This window comes from Mesoplodon bidens (assembly GCF_964165515.1).
Source record: "Mesoplodon bidens genome assembly, chromosome: 2".
Lineage (NCBI taxonomy): Eukaryota > Metazoa > Chordata > Mammalia > Artiodactyla > Ziphiidae > Mesoplodon > Mesoplodon bidens.
The window spans coordinates 79,555,902-79,580,868 of NC_138177.1; the positions used below are offsets into that span (position 1 = coordinate 79,555,902).

Consider the following 24,967-nt stretch of genomic DNA (forward strand, 5'->3'; position numbering starts at 1 on the left):
TCCCATTGGCAAAGCCCTGTGCTAGTTACCCTGGGGTGACATGGTGGTTACACACTGGAGGAAGCAGGGGATAGTACCTGCTTAAAAGGAGCTTAAGGATGAGTCTGCTCCTCACTGAAACCATGGGCTACCTGTATGAGTTGTAATGAATAATGAGTAAATTTGGACAAAGCTCTGACAATAGTCCCTGGCCCAGTGTAACACAGTAAGTTCAAGTTCTATGTCTAATAACACAAACTTTCATAGTATTTGGGCACATTTTTTCCCAGGTCCTTATGGTTTCATGTATTCTCTTTCACACAAGTGTAGCCAGGTGAGTTTTTTACCTTTGAGATACTTGTTCATTACTGAAATCCCAGCACAAGGGAACCATCAGTCCTATAGTCCTAGGGGTCTTCCCAACCACACAGGAATCACCAGGAATGCTCCTGCTCAGCGTTTCACCTAAGAGGCTGAAAGTATTGGTAAGTGGCCCAGGATTCAGTGTCAGTTTGCCAAACACCAGTTCATCTTGTCTAGTTACTTTCTGTGCCCTGGAGCTTCTGTTTCCTTACCTCTAAAACAGGGAGTAACCGAATGCCATGCAGGTGGGAGGCTGGGGAATCAGATGTGGAAATCCCTGCGTAGAGCCTGGTACCGAAGTTACATCTGTCCTTGGGATGGACCCTGCCTCTTCCCTTGAAGGCAGTGACCACAGCAGCCTGTCCAGCTTTCCCCCGAGGCAGCGTCTCTCTTTCCTCAGAGTATGAAGCATTTAAGGACATCATTGAATCTGTGCTGGGGGAGAAGCTGCTGTTTGAGGCACTGAGGCTAGCGGAGAAGCTGGCAGAGAAGCCCACACAAGCTGAGAGGTGAGGTAAGGAGGGCAGAGATGTTCATGGCAGGCACATGGCACAATATTTATAAACCAGCAGGAGAACACCAGTTGGTGAATTATGGACTCCAACTGTTACTCAGAGCCTCATTTACTCTGCTTTTAAAAACACTATTGACTTAAAATCACATATCATGAAATTCACCAAATTCAAGTGAACAACTCAGTGGCATTTGGTACCCTCACAATGTTGTGCAATCAATACCTCATTTACCTTAAATCACAGCCCCCTCCTGACTGACTACACCTTGTCATCCATTCTTGACCCTGTCATTCTCATGTTTTTTTCCAATTCACACCAGCTGTATCTGTCCACACTGCTTGGGGATGTTCTCACAGAAATCCCTAGGAGTGTGTCATCTTTGCATTTTAAAATTGTATCTTCTGTCCCACCTTAGGACCTGTGATATCCTAACTCGAAGTGAGGCACGAGAGCTGACCCGGTTACAGTGGACATTACGGGAAGTGAAAGATGACTCTGGTCTATTCCAGCAGCACCTCAAGGACCTCCTCACCCACGACGACCTCGACAACCACCGGGGCAGGACTTCCAAGAGCGGCTGACTGAGGGACACAGGCTGGCAGAGCACCTTGCCCACAAGCTCAGCCCAGCTAAGGGGGCCACAGTACCTGATAACACTGAGCTGCTCCAAGGTCCCCTGCTCACAAGAGACTCCACACCTGCACTAGGAATGTTTTTTATCAGCTTTCCTGTTTCATGTCCCATTTGCGGCTATGATAGGAGCAGGACTGGCTGAGTGGGAGAACAGAGGAGAAATGCACAGGGTGGAGGGCATAGTATTCCAACTGTCTGATTCCTCCCTGATGGACCATGGCCTTTGGGGCAGGAGGCAGCATCCGCCCAGTGTTAAAGCACAGAAAGGACGATGTGACAAGAGGCAGCTTGTTAGAGTGAAAAGAGCCCTGGACTAAGCATGAAAGTTCCCAGGGTCCAGCCTGAGGGCTGTCTTTAGTAACGGTGAGTGAGTGATTGATTTTTTCCTATCCCAGTATCTGTTTCCTCTTCTGTAAAATGGATCAAATAATCTGTTGATGGTAGCTGTAGTGATGAAATGGGGAAATATTTACAAATGCACTGCAGAAAAAAGAAAGCCCTTCACTGTGTGGTGCCAGATAAGGTACTTGATGTAGTCAGACTCGGTGTTGGGAAAGTTGTTTAGACTGGACCACTTTCCATAGAGAGACTTTCCCTTGATAACCAACAGAAGCCACCTTGAAGAGCCCAGGATGTTCCCAGGTTGGGGGATGTGGGACATGGTTCTTCTCCTTAGAGAAAGGAGGGGATCTTGTGAGAGCTGTGAAGATTTATAGAGCCTGTGTCTTTGGCAGAATTTGTGGCAGGATGGATGATCCAGCTGTAGAAGTCAAGATGGAAGGTGGACAAGTATGCAGTGATATAAGGGAGGAAGGACACTTAAAATGTTTGTCCAATTTCAGGCAGAAGGTGTCATGATGGTGATCCTCTGGTTTAGAGTCAGACTGCCTGATGGATCAGATATCCATGCTAGGGCAATTGTTTAAAGACAATGCATTAGAACTTCCATACAGTACTAATTCATACATAGGTATTTATGACTCTTATGACCATGTGAGTTGCTGTGTTGGTAGTGAGTGAAGTGGAAAGAAGCTGACTGGATATTTCTGAATTTGTCTGCAGAAATTCATGAAGATGAGGAGGATGAACAAGCAGAAGAGACACTCACACCCAGGTAACAGTGAACTAGCAGCAGCTGGTAATGGGTAGGTAAATTATGGACAGGGTCACAGAAAGAACAGTAAGTGAGGTCAAGAGAGTCACAGATGCAAGGAGAAGCAAAACTGCAGATTGTATTGATTTACTTCACTCAACCCACATAAAAATGGCCGTGTTAACTTGGTTGTCTGTTGTCTCCGTGCTACTTGTATGTACGACCCAAGGTGAATGCACCACCCTTAGGATTTCCTGCACACACACAGAATATCTATTTGCTCCTAAAGGAACTTCAAGGTGAGATAAATATCTACTCCTACACAGTTGTTTTAGGTCCTTGGGAGAAAGGTACCTAGCAAAGGAATTAGTAGAGAAGTAACCAGAAAAATTAAGCATCAGGACAACTATCTAGAAAAAAAATTGGTTGTCATGTGACAATAGTAAGAGAAAGAAGCCTCGGAGGCCTTTCTATTCCTAAAAACGCATAATATCTCTGGGAGTCTATAATGCCTTAATAGCCATATTCACTTGACTACTTTATCTTAAATTGAACATGACTTAGGACCATGGGGGTAGCATCTGGTATGGAAGTTCATTTGTGTTTCATGTTCCTGAAGGTACCATACTGGGATGGTTGAGTCTCACTCCTCATCAGACGTTGTGTGGCCAGTGCACAGAGCACCTGCTGGTCTCCCTCTCCTGCCCCATGGCAGCCACACTCCACTTCACGTGTGGGAGGATAGTTCCTTCCCTCTTTAATGGGATTGCCCTTTTGGTTTCTCTGACACTCCCGATGCCTCCCATCAAAACCAGCCAGGGGGCTTCCCTGGTGTCACAGTGGTTGGGAGTCTGCCTGCCGATGCGGGGGGTGTGGGTTCGTGCCCTGGTCCGGGAAGATCCTACATGCCGTGGAGCAGCTGGGCCCGTGAGCCGTGGCCGTTAGGCCTGCGCGTCCGGAGCCCGTGCTCCGCAGCGGGAGAGGCCACAACAGTGAAAGGCCCACATACCGCAAAACAAACAAACAAACAAAAACAAAAAACAAAAAAAATCCAGCCAGGGCAGCTTGGGGTCGGATCCTCTTCGTTTAATTTTCTGTCATCCCTCTCCCACCTGGCACAGCGTGGAGCTGCAGGAGGTTGAAAAGAAGGAAGTGCCTCAGGAATCCCAGGATGAATGTGTTTTGACTCCTTCAATTCTCCAAGGAAGTTCTGACTGCAACCAGCCTTATAGTGATGGCAAATTTGCATTTGATGAATCACAAGTGGGCCCTGCTCCAGGTGGAGCCTGTGGTTGCTCCCATGCTAAAGAGGATGAAATTCCAACTGATCTCCCAAGTAGCCTCCATATTTGTTCCCCATACCCGTGTAGACTGAGGAAGTTCATCTCTGAAGATAGTCCCTATAGACACATCTTGCTTAAGTCAGGGAAAGGGATCTATTATGAAACACAGACATCAGGTGGCTCAGGGAGCCTTTATCCCTTTCTAGGCCCCAGTCATGCCTTTGCACCCTGGCACCAGTGTCAGGCATTTGGACCCAAATCAGATGTGACAAAACTCTCATCCACCTTGGGTGGAAATCCACAGGAGGTGTTTGTCAGACCTAGTTTGGATCAAATGTGTCTTGTCACCGGCAATGATCTAATTTTTGTTTTTTTTGTACAATGTCCCTGGCCTTTCTATCCCTATCCAGACACAATGGCAGACTTGCACATACATTAGGAAAGGTTGTTTCCCTGGTTTCCCTGCTCTCAGTCCCAGTCTCCATCTTCGCTATGTTGGCTTCTGTTAGCTAAGCAGTCATCCGAAAACCAGGACAGACAGCTGTACCACTGCCTTGTTTGGATGTTTCCATGAAGCAAGGCTGGGCTCTGGCAGTCCCTTCAGCCTTGAATGGGCATGGTTTCTGTGTTGCACCAAAGATTCTTTTTGGTTTGAGGGTTTATACAATTCATCCATCACTCTAGTCTCAAGTATAAATTCCTCTAAACCATCAGCAGCCACATAATCTGATGGGACTAACCAATATTGTAGAAACAATTCTAGAAAATAACTCAGCTCATTTTCTAGGATCACTGGGGAAAATATATTATTAACTTTATACAGGCTCAGAACAAAGGATATTGGGAGAGTGCTCTACCAGATCAATAAGAAAATTTCCCTGATGGGTCTGGGGTCCAGTCTAATTCTAAGACTTAACTTAAGTGTCCTGGAATGTCTCTGCTAATGTATTATGTTCTTGCACTGAGAATATTAATGTCCTTGTGGTGTGTTCACTGAGTAGGTATGTGTGAGGCGTGATTTGCTTATTGTGACCCACTGCCTCTGAATTTCTTACTAGACAATCAAAATGATCATAAGCAAGTGGATGGACAAGAGCCAATGTCCCCCAGGTAATTCTGAAGATTTGTGGGCTGTGAATGTCAATGGTGACAACAGGAGACCTCAAATCCAGGGGAAAACAGAATTACTAAATAGAACTCTTTCATCCATTCAGTCAACAGCCAAATATCCCTTTCAACAATGTTGTCTATTTTCATTGCAGTAGTTCTGTGGGTTTCACTTTATTAATCCTTCAAGTATAGTAACGTACAGTGAGTTGACCCAGGTGAAATAGCCAAACTTGGGAGTTCCTGTAATCAAGTGTTCTCTCCTGTGTGGTTAACAGCAGAGTGAGATTCATATCGCCTTGTGCCTGTTTGGCATCAGCATGTTGGTGAATATTTGATTGCAAGTGAAGAAACTAGAAGAAATTCATATTATAACAAAATACTGAGAAAATAGTTCCTGAAGGCAGAATATCTAGAGTCTATAATTCCTCAAAAGCTGTATTCACTTGGGCACTGCATATACAGATCAACACAATGTATGCACACAAGTTGGAACCACTATCTTGGTCCTCCTTGTGTGCTGGGGGTCATGACTATAGCATGCAGGGAGAGTTCAGTCTCCTCCTTCAACAGCTGGTTGTGTGGCCAGAGCATCTGCTGGTCTCTCCCTCTCCCAACCATGGAAGCCACACTCCACATACAAGAGGATAATTATTTCCTTCTTTAAGAGGACTTCCCCTTTGCCTTCTGTGTCCACTCCCTATGCCTTCCATCAGCACCAGCTAGGACAGCATGGTGTCTGCTCCTCTTAGTTTAATCTTCTGTCATCCCTTTGCCACCTGACACAGCGTGAACCTACAGGATGTTGAAAAGAAGGAAGTGCTCCAGGAATCCCAAGATGAATGTGTTTTGGCTCCTTCAACTCCCCAGGAAGGTTCTAACTGCTACCAGCCTTACAGTGATGAAAAATTTGCATTCGATGAAGAGAAAGTGGGGTCTGCTCTGGATGGAGCCTGTGGTTGCTCCCATGCTAAAGAGGATGAGATTTCAACTGGTCTCCCAGGTAATCTGCGTTATCTTTGTTAGTCTACTCTGAGAGAATTAATCCACTTAGATAGACTGTATGCTTACATATTGAAGGCTGGTTTGAACCAGACTCTACAACTGCATTTAAAATAAGACATTCTACAAGTTAGTGAACTTTTCTCAGTTCCTAGTCTTGTTTGTCCCTGTGGCAAATCACTGGACCCAAGGTGGTCCTGCCAGACTCACATGTACCTCTACATTGTGGCACAGGAAGTAACTTTCAGGCCTCCTAATTTTGAATAATTGTCTTATCGCGAATGAAATGCTCTAATTTTCATTCCTGAGCAATGTCCCTGAGTCCCCTTATGTGTCTGAGTCTGATGGCAGTCTTGTTTCTATCTTTGGAGATGTCACTACATTGATTCACGTCTGTCAACCCACAGTCTATCTCCTTTCATTTGTGTTATCTTGTCCAGAGTCTTCTGAAACCAGAACATAAACCCCACTGTCATCCTTGGTATGTTTCTCTGAAGCAAGGCAGGGTCCCGGAAGTTCCCAGCCATTGTTTTTTTGTAGTATTGAAGATTCTTTTGTTTTGTTTTTTTTTTGCTTTTATAAATTTATTTTATTTTTGGCTGCGTTGGGTCCTTGTTGCTGCACGCAGGCTTTCTCTAGTCGCGGTGAGCGGGGGCTACTCTTCGTTGCCGTGCATGGGCTTCTCACTGCGGTGGCTTCTCTTGTTGAAGGGCACGGGCTCTAGGTGCAGAGGCTGCAGTAGTTGTGGCACGAGGACTCAGTAGTTGTGGCTTGCGGGCTCTAGAGCACAGGCTGAGTAGTTGTGGTGCACGGGCTTAGTTGCTAGGTGGCATGTGGGATCCTCCCGAACCAGGACTCGAACCCATGTCCCCTGCATTGGCAGGCGGATTCTTAACCACTGTGCCACCAGAGAAGTCCCTGAAGATTCTTTTGACTTGATGGTGTGTAGATTCCACTCCCATCTAATCTCAATGTATAATTCATCTAACCCATTAACAAACAGCATTTCAGATAGAAAAGCCTGACTATTACAGCAACGCTCTAGGATGGTAGCTGGGTATTTCCCCGGGATCTGTGGGGAAAAGGATTTGTTTAGCCGTTTGCACAGACTCGGGACATAGGATACTCTGAGGATGACCTGTCATATCAAGGAAATTTGTCCAGTGGCTCAAGAAGGAAACCCAGTGCCTTCTTATGAGGCTCTGTTTGGGGCCTCCTGGACTATTTCTCTCACAATAGCCTGTTATCACACTGTGAAGATTGGCACAGGATTGGGCATTTGTGAAGGGATTTTGCCTGATGTAACTGTCCTGTTAATTTATTTGTAGAAAACCAAACTGATCACAATGACCAGTGGCTATTGCCACAAGGTAATTTTGAATATTTGTGGGCCATTAATACAATGATGACATCTGCAGGTCTCTGGTCCAGGGAAAAGCAGAAAGTGCTGAATATATTGTATCATCAATTTTCCCAACCACGAATTATCGTTTTTTGTAATGTTTTCTGCTTTCATTGTGGTACTTATATTGTTTCCCATTTCTTATTAACTTCTCAAGTTTATAACCCAAGCCAGTTGACCCAGGTAAACTAAGTCAGAGTGATTTTTTTGCACTCACTTGTTATCTCCAGTGTGGTTTATAGAGTGAGATGCATATCTGTTTTCTGCCTGTTTGGCGTTAGCATGTTGGCATGTATGTCATAGCAAGAAATGTAAATAGACCATAATATTATTATACCATGCCACAGTATTTAGAGAGGCCTCAATGGCATGAGATTTCTGAGATACCAGGATGCCCCAAAACTGTATGCACTTGCCCGTTCCATATGACACTCAATGCAATGTAAATGAAAGGGTGAAAGCCACTGATACGTGACTCTATATGTTGTGAGTCATGACTGTACCATCCAGAGATAATTCAGTCTCTTTCTTCATCAGCTTGTTATTTGGCCAGAGCACTGGGCACCTAGTGTCCTTTCTATTTCCTGCCCCTGTGAAAAAACACACTCTGTCCCCCACACAAAAGGGAGTTTTTCCCTCTTTAAAGGATCAGGCCCTTGGCTTGCTTCACCACTCCCTTAAACATGCCATCAGAACCAGATAGGACTCTATGATTGCTGATCCCTCTTGGGTTAATCTTCAGTCCTGCCTCCCCACCAGGCTCAGCAGGGAGCTGCCACAGATGGTAGAGAATGGTGTCCCATGGCACTCATTGGATGAATACTATTTGATTTACTCAGTTCTTCCTGGTCTGTCAGACTCCTTCTGGCCTTATACAAGTGCTGCCTTCTTCTCATTTGAGGAAGTGGATGTCTCTTATGCTCGGGATGTAACCACTGAGTATTCTTTATCAATGTGATAAAACTCCAACTGGACTCCCAGGTAGACTCTATATTCTTTGTATCCCATGCCTCAGGCAGTGCTGAGATTTGTCATCCCTGTGTACAAGCTCTGTAGACATAGTGATTTGAATCAGGCTCTATGATAGAGTTTTAAGCACAGACATCAGGTGGGTCAGAGAGCTGTACTCTCTTCTTCATCCAGGCCAAGCCTATGGGTCAGGCCCCAAGTTAGATAATGGACCAAGGCAGGTGTGACAAACTCACTCACTTGCAGGTGTGCAAGTGCACAAGGATGACTGTCTTTTTTCCTGATTCCCATGAAATATCTCTTCTTACGTACAAGCCTCCCATTTTCATACCCAAAAAATGTCCCTTGAATTTCTGTGCCTTTCCAGAGACGTTGACAGCCTTAATTCCATCTTTGGATTTGTTGTTTCCCTTGTGTCACTGCTGTCATCCCCAGTGTCTGTCTCCTCTAAGTTGGCTGCCTTAGTGAAGCAGTCATCTGAACACCAGGACACGAAGACCTCTACCATCACCTTGTTTGTATGTTTCCATGAACCAAGGCAGAGCCCTGGCATTTCCCTACCCCATGAATGGCCAAAGATTCAGTGTAGCAACAAACATTCATTTTGATTCAAGATTTTGTAGATTCCGTCCATCATTCTGCTAAACCAGCCAGCGTATGATGAGAAAAGCCTGAATATTACAGTATTCTGTTAGAATGCAGGTGAGCTATTCCCCAGAATCTGTGGGGGAAAGATGTGTTTAACTTTTTACTCAGACTTGGAAGAGGATACTGTGGTGAGGATCTACCAGGTCAGGGAGATCTTGGCTGATGGCTCAGGAAAGCAAACCAAGGCAGGTACACAAGACACAACCTGAGGCCTCCTGGAATATTCTTCTTAAAATATCCTATCGTCCCACTGGTGATGTTTTTGTCCCCATGGTAGTATTGGATACTGGATTATTATCATATACAGGATGATCTGCTTAATGTTTCCGGCCCTGTCTGAATTTATCCATAGGAAATTGTACTGTTCTTGAGGAAGAGGAAGACCAAGACCTTATCTGTTCTAGGTAACTATGAAGAAACATGGGTCTTAATTCAGTGGTGACATCTGGTCATCTCAGATGCAGGGAAATCTGAAAGTGCTGACTATGTGTATTTCTTCCATTCTGACAACCACAAAGTATCCCTTTTAATAATGTTGTCTGTTTTCATTGTGGTACTTGTATAGGCCCCTTTATGAACCCCTCTCAATTATAGTAACCTACAGTCAGTTGATGCAGGGGTACTAATCAGCCACCCGATTTCTTGCAGTCTCCTGTTCTCTCCGTTTTATTAAAAGCAGCATGAGATGCATATCTGCCTCTGCCTGTTTGGCCTTACCACACTGGCAGGTATTTGATGGCAAGGAAAGGAATGAGAAAAAAAATTCGTGTCACATCTCAGTATTAGAGAAATTGGCCTTGAAGACACAGGACTTCTAGGAGGCCAGAGCCTGTTCACTTGGCTGCTACATGTAAATTTCACCAAAAACTTATGCTATAGTTGAAGCCGCCTTTATGGTTTCTGAGGGCATGTGTGATGTGACTACTGTGTACTGGGGTAGTTCAGTCTCCTTCCTCCTGGGCTCGTTTCTGATCAGTGCTCAGAGCACCTCATGCTCACTTTCTCCCCCTCCCTCTCTCTCTCTTTCCCTTTGCAAGCACCCTCCGGCCCTAGATAGGAGAGGATTGTTATACCTCCCTTTATGGGGACTTCCCATTTCTTTTCTGTGACTGTCAGGCAGCTAGCTACAGCGGTCAGCACGTCCTGAAGCAGCAGGAAGCACCTGGCCGAAGGGGAATTCCCCGAGGCACGCAGGCGCAGTTTGAGCCAAGCGATAACGGAGATAACCCCAACCTCGTTATGTCATCATTATAATAGAATTTACATGTGGTTTCAATCCCCCCCACCCCCGCCATGGGCTTTTCTTAGCGAATTTGGATAAAAACATGGAATTATGGGTAAAAGCATGCCCAGTATAACCCGTCACTCACGTGACAAGACCCTGTCACTGGATGTTAACCCAACTCCTACCCTTGGGTTCAAAGCGCTTATAAACACCCCGCGCCCGTATAGCTGGGCTGGTTTCACTTCGCAGAAGCCAGTCCGCTCTCTCTCCGAGAGTGTGTCTATGCTTTAAGTAAACTTTGCTTTGAGCTTATACCCGAAGTGTTAGTCTGCAGTTCTTGGCTTAATATTACAAGGACCGAGATGGCTGGTCCAGATCCGTCTACTGACCTCCTCGGTTGAAACTCTCCAACACAACGCACACCAAACCCATAACATGACCAGTCCCTTAACCCTCCCATCAAAACCCGCCCGGACTCCGTGTTCACGAATATTTGCTGTTTAATCATCAGTCCTCCCGACCCCACAAAGCTCAGTCTGAAGCTGCTGGTGGTAGAAGAGAATGAAGTCCAGCAGGACTCACTGGATGAATGTGATTTGGCTGGTTCTATTGGCCATCGTCTGTCAGACTCCTGTACGCCTTACACAAGTGCCTCATTCCAGTCAGATAAACGGGAGCTCTCCTCGGCTCCAAATGTAAATGGTGAGTACTCCCATTATAAAGAGCATTAAGATCCTAGTAGGCCACGAGGTAGCATCTGTATTCTTTGTATACAACAACCAGTACAGGCTATGAGCGGCATCCCCGTAAACAGGTCCTCAGACTCATGTTGATTTGAATTACGTTCTTGGATTTAATTTTTAAAAGGCATCCATCATGTGCCTTTTCATTCTTCTTGTCCCAGGCTGACTTCTGTCACCTGGACCCCCCTCACCAGTGCAGGCATTCGGTATCAAGTCAGGCTAGAGAGGGGAAGTGGAGGGGTAAGGGCAGGATCTCGGCTGCCATGGTCTCACCTGCAGGAATTTGTTTAACAGACCTCTCTTTTTTCAAGATAAGGATCCTCATACTCATGAAATTATGTTTCTAATTTTATTTATTGACGTTTCTTACAAAGTCTCTGGCTTTCCACACGTTTGCAGTCTGCTCCATATTTGCAGTGTCTGTTATATTGTTTGCCAGCTCCAGGCTTTTTCCCTGGGCTGCCTACCTCCCTATGAAGCATTTGCATACCAGATCCTGAATATAAAATCCTGTCCATACCCTGTGATTTCCATGAAGCCAAAGATCTGGCTCTGGTGTCCCAACCTTCAGAAATAGCCATGGTTCTCCTCCTTTGTATGGCAACAATGAGCCTTCCATGTGTGGGTTATAGTTTCAGTCATGTGTGTAGTCTCAGTGGCATAATCTCATGGAAACTATCCACAACCTGTACACCTGATGGGGTTATTGGCCTAATTTATGAGCAAGATCCCCTTGGGCAGCAGTTCATGGGGTGTGTAGATTAAACCCTGGTTTGCGTTACTTCTCGGGCATTTTTTTGACTTTTCTTCTATGAGAAGCATTTGGATTGGACTATATCTGTCTTCTTTTATAATTAAATTGGCCATGAAAAATGGTTCTTGTTCAGTGTGTGCCTTTTCACATTGGGACCATCTTCTTTCCTGTTTCCTGTTCCTCCCTGAGGTACAGAGAAGCAAAGTCTTTCTCAGGATTACAGTAGTTCACAAACCAGAAATGGAACACATGGTTATTGTGCATCTGTTGTATACCACGCACCTTACTAAGCAAGCTCCATGTGAGCCATAACCCATTCAGTCCTCGTGGGACACTCTCAGGTAGGTGTGTTATCTCATGGTAGAGCCGAGGGCACTGAGGCTCATCAAGGTCCCTGCACTTGCCCAAGACTCCCGGCCACTGGGCTGTGGGACACTGGTCTCTCCTTGGCCTGACTCCCTGGCTCACGCTCTATCCACTCCTCAGCAGTCGGACCCGTCAGCGACTAAGAGAGCATGTTGCTCACCTTTTCCTTTTTGCCCTGAACCAAATGATTTGAAACTATCTGAATCTTAAACACAAAGTTGCCAGACTGGCGCAGAGAACTCCTGTGGTCCCTCGCTCAGATCTGCCAGCTCCTAATCCATCAGTGCACTTTGTCCCGTGAGCAGAGCCGGCTGCTCATCCAGCCCCTCATCCAGCCCCTCCAGGTGAAGCCACAGCTCCACGAAGCTCTCCGTGGACAATCAGCAAGGGGTGAGAGGTTCATGTCTCCCAGAACCTCCTGCCCCCAGAATTATCTGCTCTCACTCAGGGTCCAGGGAGGCCTTGAATTTGGCTGTGCTGATGCCCTTAAACAGCTGCAGAGCTCTATCTCAGAAACACCAACAGCTGGGTCTGAGTTTCCATGAGGAGGAGAAGAAATTCTCAGACACACGTCTCAGAAGTGAGATGTGAGTGATATGGCACAGCCCTGCCAGGCCATCATTCAGAATGGGCCAGGAGAGGCCAAATTCCCCCAGACAGATGGGCTGAGAGGAATGAATGGAACATGTAAATAATACACAGATCCACCTGTGTCTGGGTTCTGATGATAACCTGAGGACAGTGTGGCTAGCTGTGATGCAGCAGCATGGGCACAGGTTGTCGGGTCTGCCCCATCCGCTCTGTACAAGGAGAAACCCTGTAGAAACCATACAAACACTTGATTTTTAAATTACAACTTGACCTTGTATTGGAGCCTTCCCCACAGAGTAATAATATTGGTCAGTACTGTCGATGTTTGATAAAATGTTTTGTCCTTTTCCCATGCAAATGCAAAGAATATTCAAAGCATAGGTAGACAAATAAAATTACGTGATGAAATTACACAGTGATAATTAAAAACAATCCTAGACATTGATTCAAAATCACATTGGAGGATGGGGTTACCAGGTTGTGACAATTCTTTCACCCACCAGATTTGTTAATTTAAGAGGTTTTACCCTTCAGCCCAATGTGAATTATCATAAAATCTGATTAAGTGTCCTAAAATTGATGATTAATGATTAATGAACTCTGCCTGGAAGAAATAGGAAGGGCACGCTGGACTGAGAGATCTGCTTGTGGAAAAAGCCCTGGAAGCTCAGAGAGGCTCCTGGTGCAGGGCTGGGGTGAGGGAGGGGCCAGCCGAGTCCAGGAGGATTTGTAGAAGGGAGTTGTGGGAAGTGATGTTGCAGAAGAAAGAGGGGCCAGAAGGCAGGAGGACCACAAAGGCAGGTGAGGAGTTTAGAGTCTGTGTAGTAGAGGAGGGAGGATGAATTTCCACAAGCCGAGGAGCATGTGATGAAACAGGATTTGGGGGTAATAAGACAGGTGACCCTTGGTAGTGTGGAGAGGACAGAATCAGAAAAAGCAGTTGGAAGGAGACTGGATGAATCATTGATGAGAGTCAGTCATGGATGCTCTCTGGAAGACTAAGTGGTAACAGATGTATGAGACACTGTAAAGAAACAGTTAAGCAAAACTCGCTGAGGATGAGGATGTATGGGGGGAGGAGGGGGGGCCCACAGCAATTTGGAGCAGGTCCTGTGGGCCATGACCCCACCTGAGCCTGACCTGGACTGGATGAGGGTACTTGATACCTTTGGTTAGCCCACGTTCTGAGAATGTGTTCATTTCACAGGAGAAATATCAAAATATTTGATTAGGAGAACTTTCCAGACCCCACTGGAGGGTTGTGTACCTAAGCTTCCAATGAGGGATTCAGGCCTCTACTACACTACTTCTATCTGCTAATACCATCCGTCCCCACTCTGCCCCATGTGGCAATAGAATATACACATGTATGGGTGAGTGGAAAGGTAAACAAAAATTAAACGTAAGGAAGTTTGAAAGGTTCCAGAACTGTGAAGCATTCTATTAACTTGGTCCATATACTGTAGATTCTCAATTCCTTTTTCTATTGGTACCTGAAGGCTTTAGGCCATACTTCTTCCCCTTTACTTTTATTCTTGTGGGTAGATATCAACAACTCTTTCTCCCGCATGCCATGAGGCCTGTTTAGAGCCTTCTCTCTAGGCTACAGGACTAAGGCTAATAGCTGAATAATAGGCGTGACCTCATATGCCATCCAAAGCCCTCTAGATTCAAGTGGGTGATTTTTCATTTCAAGGATGTTGCAGCCTAGCACCTGCCATCTCAGCATCCCCAGGCACAGCCATAAAAACGACATCTCCTTCATGTACATGATGTCTGCCTTTATTGTCTGGGTTATTGGGTGGTTTCACTCATAGGCAGGGACATCAGAAACAGGTGTTCTGGGAGGGATTAGCACAGGAAAACTTGGATTGGTCCTACTGAACCCTCTTTTCCTTTCAGGTGACACCTGGGAGGACTGTCACCAAAGGCCTTTGAGTTTCCAAGGCCCAGGGGTACAAAGTTCACAAGCACAGCTGCAGAAAAGCACCCACATGACCAATTATCTGCAACTGCAGCTGGACCAGCATTTCGATGTGGGCGCAGAAAAGCCACACTCGGTCTTTCCTCCACCATCTGGGGCTTTACTGCCAACCCTGATTCTGGAAACCAAAGACCATTCTTCCTAGGTAAAAAATAAAAGTGGATTAGGAAGCTCTAGTTGTCTCAGGGTTGAGGTTGGAGGGGGCAATGGGGCCTTTCCCATGCCCGCTGTAGGTCTGGTTGAAATCTGTGATGCTCTAACAGAGTGAGGTGAGCAAGAGCCTGGGATTTAGGACCAGCTCTGCCTCAGGCCCTGGGTTTGCAAACTCCTGATTGTTTAACTGGGCCAAGTTATTTATCTCCTTAGGTATTCACATCTCACATCCCTCATCTGAACTCTTGGAAAATTATATCCCCATTCCATGGTCGTTGGGAATATTAAGCAACATGATGTCCAGAATGCCTGATCAGTAAAAATGGTTTGATAACAACTATGAATAGATAACATCTAACCATTGTGTCTTTTTGGTGCTTTAACACTTACAAAATGATTGCACATGTGTTGTTTCCTCTGAGGTAGAGCACTTTTTTGATCCCCACTTTCTCTGGGACCCGTCTTCCCTTGCTTCCTCAGAAAGGCAGGTTGGCCAGTATTTTCCTCTCCTTTCAACATCCACCCTCAAGTCAATTTTCCCCTGCTAGGCGCTCTCAGTAACAGTGTGTTAGTAACATTCTGTAGCAATGTAAACCCTGGCCACACAACTCAGCCTCCAGTTTAGTTTTCGTATCCAGGTTATTTTCCCTTTTCCCCCTCTTTTTAAAATAAAGGGCCACCCTCACCCATGAGGTGTACTGGTCGGTCTATTTTATGCCACTCCTTTTTTTTTTTTTTTTTTTTTTTTTGCGGTATGCGGGCTTCTCACTGTTGTGGCCTCTCCCGTTGCGGAGCACAGGCTCCAGACGCGCAGGCTCAGCGGCCATGGCTCACGGGCCCAGCCGCTCCGCGGCATGTGGGATCTTCCCGGACCGGGGCACGAACCCATGTCCCCTGCATCGGCAGGTGGACTCTCAACCACTGTGCCACCAGGGAAGCCATATGCCACTCCATTTAATTCATCATCTTCACTCATCTCCATGGCCATGTCCTCAGTTTTCTTCTCCTTGGGATCCACCTCTGCTCAGATTTTCTTAAAAGAGCTTCCAAACCCTCACATCCATTTCTTCTGGGACGTGTTCATCTTACCCTCCACCTCTCTCCACATCTGCACTGGAGCCTGGGGCTGCCTGGTGCTCATCCCTCAGGTGATGACCTCATCTGAGAAATGAGAAGAGACCCATGTCCTCAGGTGGAGGTGAGATAAGATGGAGCACCCCTGTGGCACCATGGAGAGTCTCATAGAAAGTGCTCAGGGAATGTAGGGAATGTAGGGGATGCGTAGCCCTGACAAGAGCCATTAGGTCTTGTGGTATTTAGTTGTCTTCTCTTCCCTCTAGTCTCTCCTCTTCTTGTCCTTGGCTTCCCACATTACCAGCCAAGACCTAACCCCACTGGCTCAGTCACTCTGTCTCCCACTCACTTTCCACGGAGGCCTGAGATGAATCCAGGCTTCACAGCAGATTTTGCAGCAAAGGATATATATATATATTTTTTTGTTACGCGGGCCTCTCACTGCTGTGGCCTCTCCTGTTGCGAAGCACAGGCTCCAGATGTGCAGGCTCAGCGGCCATGGCTCACGGGCCCAGCCACTCCGCGGCATGTGGGATCTTCCTGCACCGGGGCACGAACCCGCGTCCCCTGCATCGGCAGGCGGACTCCCAACCACTGCGCCACCAGGGAAGCCCACAAAGGATAATTTTAATGCCCTTTATTTTCACACTCCTCCACCCAGTGATTCCTGCCCCCCATATCTAATAGCTCCTGTCACCCACCAGAGCTTCTCTCTCATTCTTCTTGTTCTTCTTTTTCCTTTTCCAAATTCAGCTCATCAGAAGGATATTAGAATGGTCCATTCAGTATCTCAACACCCTCATGCATTTGTTCCATTACACACACACACACACTTGTGTTGTTGCATTATATCGTATCTTCCATGCCTTATTTAGATTGAGTATGTACACGTATTACACATAGTATGGATACATATATATGTGAAATATATATGGATGCACATTTGAAAATTTTTCTAGTTTTAGACCTCCCCAGTTCTTTTCTATCATGAGGTTTTCCTTCAATTTTGACTTTGCTTGAGCTGTACAATCTCTTCCCTCCCAGTAGTACAACCTATGTCTGGCATGATTTTCTTGCCTTTGTCTTTTCTACCTAGGAACTCTTTTAAAATCAGTTTTATTTTTCTTGACTTTTTTTTTTGGGGGGGCATTTGGGGACATGTTTGCCCTGTGGTAGTCTTACCAGTACTGGGTAGTGTTAGGAAGATCAACAAAAAGCAAATATAAAAATGTCTCCATTGGTTTCCACTCACCATAGACTTTCAGATGGCCTTTCTTGTTTCTGGATACTTTCCTTACTTGATGTCCCTCTTGGGTGGGGGAGTAAGTCATAGTAAGATCATGAATAACAACAGATCCTGTTGGCTGTGGTTTTATCTTCAGAGCTGGGTTTGGATGCTTCCATTGGAAAGAAGAACTCTCCCAAGCTGGAGGGTGAGGTCTTAGCTGCCAGCAGGCATGAGTGTCTGGTCTGTAGCAAGATTAATGCCTTAAGTGTCCTGAAACAGAAGATTATCCAAAGAAAACTGCTGTTCAGCAAGTGGAGACTAGCATGCCGACTTCCTGGCCTTCAGGCTTAGGGTACAGAGGTAATCACATCTGAGGCTCTTACATGTACTTCTTCCTTATACTCTTTACCTAAGATCATAGCTCAGTCACCCACTATTTTTTCTCTTCCTCATTTGTTCACTCAACAGCTGATGCTACCTCATCTGCTCTTTCCTCTCTTTTCCATGGGGGCTGCCACCCTGCCAGGCCCTTCCATCTCCATCTCTTGTTTGCACTCTGAACTCTGTTGAGTTCCTATAGCTGCTGTCCTGATATTCCCTCTGCCCTTTCCTTTTAGCCACAGGGAAGCCCAGATCCATGGTCCTCCTCATCAGAAGAGCATCATTTAGGTCACAGAAAACATGGTATTTTGCCAGATATCACACACTTTCTTGGTTTCTTTGCCTTATTCTCTCTTCTCTGCTCCCAAACTCCACTGCCTATTTCTACCAGGACCATGTGTTAATGAATCACTTGCATGTGGTTGGCTTTTGGAGAACCTTATCTAGGAAAACCCTTAACCCTCAACTTCTGCACATGAATAAGAAGAAATGAAACAGGAAAAAGAGCCCTGATTACAAAAACTAAGAACCTGGGTCATACGTGGGAGTGCTGGACTGGCCTGGAGTCAGGTTTCCCCTCAGCCCCAGGTGGGCCATTCTGTGCTACTGTGCATGGGGCTTCCAGGGACTCACTGGAGCTGGCAGTAGGTAGAGGACAGTAGATGGCACCCTAAAGGGACGATGGCCAAAAGGAGATGCAGAGGCCAGGTTTTCAATATGCATAAGAGCATGAAGTGTATAGGCATTCAGACCTCTCCCCTTTTTTCAAATTACTCCTTCTACATGTTCAGTAAAAATCCTGAAAAATGAACTCAGTTGGAATCTGAGGCCAAGGAATGTAGGAGAGCATTGTAGTGAATAAATTTTGGGCCAGATTTATGAAGACCCAGGGAAGTACACAAGGATCCAATATAATCATTGCTTCAGACAAATCTAATTGAGAAGACAAGTTATTTATATGAGAGTGTCAGAGAAAGACCAAAAAATCCTTAGGGCCAGTGGGAAAGAAGTCTGTGCTGGACTAGATGGAGAGAAGAAAAAGAATGGTGTGAAATAGTGTAGGTCTACTGAGAAGTTCTAAATCATGCTATTATAAAATAAAAACTGGGTGAGTTTTTTTTTTTTTTTTCCTTCGGTACGCAGGCCTCTCACTGTTGTGACCTCTCCCGTTGCGGCTCCGGACGCGCAGGCTCAGCGGCCATGGCTCACGGGCCCAGCCGCTCCGTGGCATGTGGGATCTTCCTGGAACAGGGCACAAACCCGTATCCCCTGCATCGGCAGGCGGACTCTCAACCACTGCGCCACCAGCGAAGCCCCTTCATTCTTTTTAATGAGGGAACTGGCGGTAGGAGCTGGAGGAGGGGCCCACCGGGCCCTTTAGACCCCCTAGTGGCACAGGATGGCTGCCCCACCCTGGGAGTGCCAGCAGCCTCCCTGCAGAGGCCCAAGGGTATGCCCAGGCTGTCTGCAGAGCAGGGCCCCATGACACACTGGCTTAAATCTACAATTACATATATTCAATGATGACCAGCTGTACAAAACTCAAAAGTTTCCTCAGTCAACTCTTGATGAGTGGAGTTTATCCTTAAAGATTCCGATGATGGAATGAGGACTCCCTAAGTATATTTAATACTTGTTTTCTATTGCTTTGATACATGGACAGCTTGACTGAATACAAAGGACTTGTCTACAATGAATTTATTAATTTTTAAAAAAATATGGTCTTGGTTTTTAAGTTCTGTTGAGATGTAGAATATAAATTTATTTTCTTTACATTGAGGGCAAAGGGTGGTCTGGAGCTTCACAGGAAATTTTTTCTTTTTAAAAAAAATCTTTTATGTCTAATAGGAGTTGACCATTCCAGTTCTGTTTCTCCCAGGTCTCTATGACTTTCTCTTTGAACCTTTCTCATTATCTTTTACTCATTTCTATTCTGTTTGATGCTTTCATTTTTTAATTCAGTATCCCTTATAATTTTAGATAAATATCATCCCTTATGTACCTTGTCATTTAGCCTCTTTTTCAGAGAATTTTCTTTTCCTTCAGTTTTTTCTAATCTTTGTCAATTCTAATTTCTCATTTCTTCTTTCTTGTCTACTATTTTGTGCTGTGTATTTATGTGAAATTTTGGAGCTTTTCCCCATGTATTTGTGTGTGTGTGTGTGCGTGTGTGTGTGCGTGTGTATCTACAAATGCTTTGTTCAGAAACAATTCAGATATGGATGCCATTTTACATTTTTCCTATGTTTTGTGATTGATTTTGAAGGGAATCTTTTTATGAGCTGAAATTTTTGACTCTCTATGTTCTTTTTTCTTCTGTCACCTTGGAATAAATGTCTGCTGTATGATTTTCATTTTAACATGACTAGGTGTACCTGAATGAGAAACTGCAGTTCTAGGTAGGAACAGATGAGTGCTTTGAGTGGCTTAGTCGATATCTTAGGTTTAGATGTCTCTGTCTTGTGCAGTTACTCTAGCAGATGTAAGGTTTTGGGGAAAGCCATGGTGTGTCTCCTGATTCTGGTATTCTGTTTCTTCCAGTAGGATCTTTAATTTCTACCAGTTGCTTCACTCTTTTTCTTCGCCACAAGCATCCAAAGGATGTTGCCTTCAGCTTGGTCTCACACCTGATCCCAGTAATTGTGCCTCCCCAAGACTGTCACCCTCTGGTCCTCTGCACCGTCGAACCCCTTCCTGTCAATTCCCCAGACACCAGAGCTTTAGTCGACCAGGTCTCAGGCATCCTCTGAGTTTATCTACATACTCTTTCTGTGAGTAATTTTACCAGGATTCCCTCCTGAGTATGCCCTCCCTCTGACCTCTCCTCTATGTGCAGAGTCTTTGCTGGTCCCTCTACTGCTGTGTGGCTCCCAGACATAGCTAAAAACGAACCAGTTGGAGTCCACAGTGCACTCTGGCCTCTGGTTGTTTGGGGCAGGGTTTTGACTGGTGTCCTTGACTCTCTCTGTTAGTCCCTAGCCCTCTGAAATGCATGTGGAGAGATTCAGCTGCCATTATCCTGTGTGGACCTCTGCTCTCCTATCATTTTTTTTCAAATGCAGATTTTCAATAGTACACAAAATAGACAGAATTATATAACAGAATATCCCCATCTTTGTCAGCCACGATCAACAAATACCAATTTATGGCTGAACTTGTTTTACTATAATCCACTCACTTACCTTTTCCTATATTCTTCAAAGCAAATCTCAGACATCACATTTCATCTGTAATTAGTTCAGCATATTTCCCTAAATGAGGACTCTTTTTGAAAGTATTATCATCATAGCATTATAATTATTCATAAATTAATTCAAAATCTTTAACATCATAAAATAGTGTTCAAATTTCCCATTATTGTTTTTGTTAGTATTCTTTCTTGGGATCCAAATAAAATCCACAAACTGTAATCAGTAGGATATGTGTTTAAGTCTTTTACATATGTTTCCCCTCAGTTTCTTCCTCCCTCCTTCCCTCCCTCCCTTCCTCCCTCTGTTCCTTCCTCCCTTCCTCTCTCTCTCTCTTGCTCTTGCTCTCTCACTCTTGCTCTAGCTCTCTCTTGATCTTTTGCTGTCCTTTTTTTCTTTTCTTTAAGCATTCATTTGTTGAAGAAACCGAGTTGTTTGTTCTGTAGCATTCCCACAATCTAAATTGTATAACTGGGTGTACTTTAATAATTTCTTCTGTCCTCCATACTTTCTTTTTGGTGGTAGAATCTACAGCAGTGCTGTAATGTAATGGAAATGCAAGCCGCATATGTAATTAAAATTTTTCTAGTAGCCACAATGAAAAGTAAAAAGTATAAGCACACAACAATACAAATATAATCTTCTACATAGCTAATTAATACTACACATTAAAGGAAATATAATTCTACCAAAGTTTTAAAGTTGTGTTTAATAGAAAAATATTGTGCATGTCTTCAGCTTTTAAGTTTACATTCACATGAATTATAAATTAAATATAATTAAAATACACTTCCTCAGTCCTACTAGCCATATTCTAAGTATTCAATAGCCATATGTGTCTAGTGTCCCCTATTTTGGACCTGGCTGATATAGAGACTGATGAGATTCACATTTGCTATCTTGGCAAGACTACCTCAGAAATGGTGTGTGCTCTCTGATCAGGAGGCACATCAAGTCCTGTGTGTCTCTTCTAATAATATTAGCAGCCCTCAGCGTTCAAGGCCTAGATCCATTAAAATGGTGGAGTAAAATGGTGATATTCCGTGGTCATGTATTATTTAAGTGGAACACTTGTATAAAAAGAAACTTCCCTTAAATACTAAATACTGTTTAGTTACTTAGTGGTACTCTCTGTAAAGAAAACTGCAGCTTAATGAGCAATTCCCCAAGCATCCTCTGTGGTCACAAGTTGTTTTTTTTTTTCCCCTGTGCTAATATGAATTCAAAGTTTCAAACACATTGAAGTATTTCAATTCATTGCACTATAGTCTTTACTGATACTCCAATTATCCTCTCTTTCAGCAGTGAAAGTGACTTTAAGCTGGCTCCTTCGTCCTTTTGATAAGATTCTAATAGTCTTTGAGACCTTTCTTTCTTTTTTTTTTTTTTGCAGTACGCGGGCCTCTCACTGCTGTGGCCTCTCCCGTTGCGGAGCACAGGCTCCGGACGCGCAGGCTCAGCGGCCATGGCTCACGGGCCTAGCCGCTCCGCGGCATGTGGGATCTTCCTGGACCGGAGCAACAAACCCGTGTCCCCTGCATTGGCAGGCGGACTTTCAACGACTGTGCCACCAGGGAAGCCCTTGAGACCTTTCTTGATATCAGTATGACAAGGTGCTTCTGTCTCATCCTGAATATTTTCTGCCCCTGACCTGGACTCAGTCATTTCTCTAAGAATCTCTGGTTTCTTTTTATGCAAAACGTTATATTCCCAAATCAAATTGTGTAACCTAAAGATACTCATTGGAATTGGTTTCTTTCTAGACTTTTCCAGTGGACAGAGCTAGGAAATACATACTCATATTTGTATGTATTTATGTATTCACATATATTCACATTCATAATTCAAATTCAGAACTACAGGCTTTTTATTGAACGTCTATCTTTCATCTGAAACTCTTTTCTCTAATACCAGTATTTTTGTTTTTAAGGACACTGGGCATAATAGAAACACAATATCTTTTACAGTCTCCTTTGCTTTCTCCCGCATTATATAGACAAAAGAATAAATACCAACAATGCCAATAATAACACAACTGAGGAAAGCAGTTTTTTAAATTTTGTCACAGTCCTCGGGTATATATAAATTATTGTGTTTTATGGTCTTTTCGGAGAGTTCTTATCCAATATGGTTGTTCCACAGAAGACATACACAGGTTCATTTGTTACATTGTGTTTTCAATGTCTAGAGATGACATTTAAAAGATTAATTTAATTTGATAATGATAAAAAAAAATGAATGTGGTTTCCAACTCAAATCTAACCAAACAAGGCATATTCACTGTAGTCTAGCCTTGACTTAAGATCTGCTCAAGTGTCTCAAAGGCCTGGGTGGATGTGGGTCAGGGATCCCTGCTCTCCTCAGACGCCGGAATCCTTGGCCTTCTCCTTCGGGCTCAGCTTGGAATGAAACGACGAGATTCCCTGGAGTCATGGTTCAAATCTTAGCCTAACAGCGGCTTTCCTTGTCCAATTTAGACTTAGGAGTGAGAAATTCTGAAAAAAATCGGAACAAAATGGAATAGAATCAATTAAAATTCGGAATAAAGTAGGGCACTTGAATATAATACAGTACTTCCCATCCAGGTCTGGAACCCTCGATCCGAAAGCTAAGAAAGCGCTGTCACCCTGGCTACTCAGCGACGTTACAGCCCCGCACCGCGACCCTTTACTGACAGGGACAAGCGCGCAGTTAGTTACAAGACGTGCGGTGCGAAGCCCCCTCGCGGGGCAGGACTCAGTGGGCGCAGCCTCTGCCTCTTGCCCTCGAGACCCAGGGTGACCCGACGAGGGGGTGCCACCGGCTCAGTCACTGCGCCCCTGGGCGGCGGGGCCGGGGCCTCCGATGGCTAGCGACGGGCAGAGTCGCCAGGGCCCAGGGGAGACGCCGCGGGCTCGTCTCCCTACCTGCCCGCCCCGTCCGCATGGAACGTGAGGATCGCCCCTCCTCGGGACGCGGGAGCGGGAAAGAACGTCCCATCTTAGGAGTAAAAAAATCCCCTTCTTCTAACTAAACAGAAAGGTTCCACCGAGATTTGAATTCGGATCGCTGGATTCAGAATCCAGAGTGCTCACCATTACACCATGGAACCCTCCACCGCCTACTCCCCTGCTCCCGCCACTCAGCCAAGCAATGCACAGCCCCGCGGGCCCAAGAGCGGCCTCCCGTCGAGCCCTTTCGTAACCTCGCCCGGGGCCCGCTTCCTCCGCGACGCCAGGAGGCGCCTGACTCGCCTGCCCGCGGCCATCTCTTTCAGGTTTCTACGTCGTAAAAATACACGAAATGCGGGCTTCCGTAGTGGCGCAGTGGTTGGGAGTGCGCCTGCAGGTGCAGAGCACGCGGGTTCGTGGCCCGGTCCGCGAGGGTCCCCCATGCCGCGGAGCGGCTGGGCCCGTGGGCCGATGGGCCTGCGCGTCCGGAGCCTGTGCTCCACAGCGAGAGAGGCCGCAGCGGTGAGAGGCTCGTGTACCGCAAAAAAATAAATAAAAAATAAAAATAGACGAAACCCATGCTTGATGAGCGATAACGAAGTGTGTTTCAGGGTGTTTCAGGGCTTCTCTGCGCTGTGAGCGGTCCTAGTTTCCGCTCCGGAGAAAATCACGGCTAGGGAAAACAAAACTTTTTTTCCCATTTTTTTGCAGTCGCCCTTTTCTCGCTTCCCTGGAAGCTCGGAACATCCTCAAACAACCTTTGAAACGTCGTGAGATGTTGTTTTCTTGAGATCATCGCGGGGCGCTGCCGGTTTTGTTTAGGCACAAACTGCTCTTATTCTGTTGACAATCGGATCGGAACCGGAAAAGGTTTAATTACATGGTAGTACCACCGCTGTGATCCTGCGGCAGAAACGCACTGAAAAATTTCATGCAGGAAAAGAGTTTATTACAACGCCGAGTAGAAAAACGCTTTTGCTCACACCGCCAAAGTCCACGATAATTAAAAAGCGTGGGGGGGGGCAATACTGGGGACTTAAAAACTATGCGAATGAATACTAAGGACCGCACCACCCACTAACTACAACGCAGGAGCTAAAAGGGAGACTATTATAACTTATTTAATTATAACTTATCATAACACTACTTAATGTAATTTTTAACTTGTTTACTTTCGTCTGTGTTAGGTCTCCTCTTCTGTGCGTGGAATTTCTTTCGTAACAACAAGCGAAGATCTGACTGCCCTGATACTTATTATTTGCACAGTATAAGCGGGAAACACGCGAATTCAGTAGTTACAGCTTACGGACCTTTTTTCGCGACAGCTAGGTGGTCTCTACAAAAAATGAATCCACG

The 24,967-nt window shown here is 45.3% G+C and overlaps 1 protein-coding gene across 1 annotated transcript; it reads left to right on the forward strand.

Moving 5' to 3' along the window:
* Positions 1 to 422: 422 nt before the first annotated feature.
* On the forward strand, positions 423 to 19,364 carry LOC308630027 (NBPF family member NBPF6-like; the record flags this gene model as incomplete). The annotated part of the gene is given in 19 exon segments (XM_081258417.1): positions 423 to 464; positions 628 to 851; positions 1,273 to 1,409; positions 1,412 to 1,627; positions 2,553 to 2,604; positions 3,203 to 3,314; positions 3,583 to 4,292; positions 4,920 to 4,976; positions 5,762 to 5,998; positions 6,285 to 6,366; positions 7,304 to 7,345; positions 8,120 to 8,316; positions 8,714 to 8,864; positions 10,111 to 10,230; positions 10,663 to 10,921; positions 14,576 to 14,703; positions 14,709 to 14,802; positions 17,267 to 17,472; positions 18,637 to 19,364. Coding segments are annotated over 18 exon segments (3,057 nt in total). The 3' UTR covers positions 17,464 to 17,472; positions 18,637 to 19,364.
* Between the last annotated feature and the right edge of the window lie 5,603 nt (positions 19,365 to 24,967).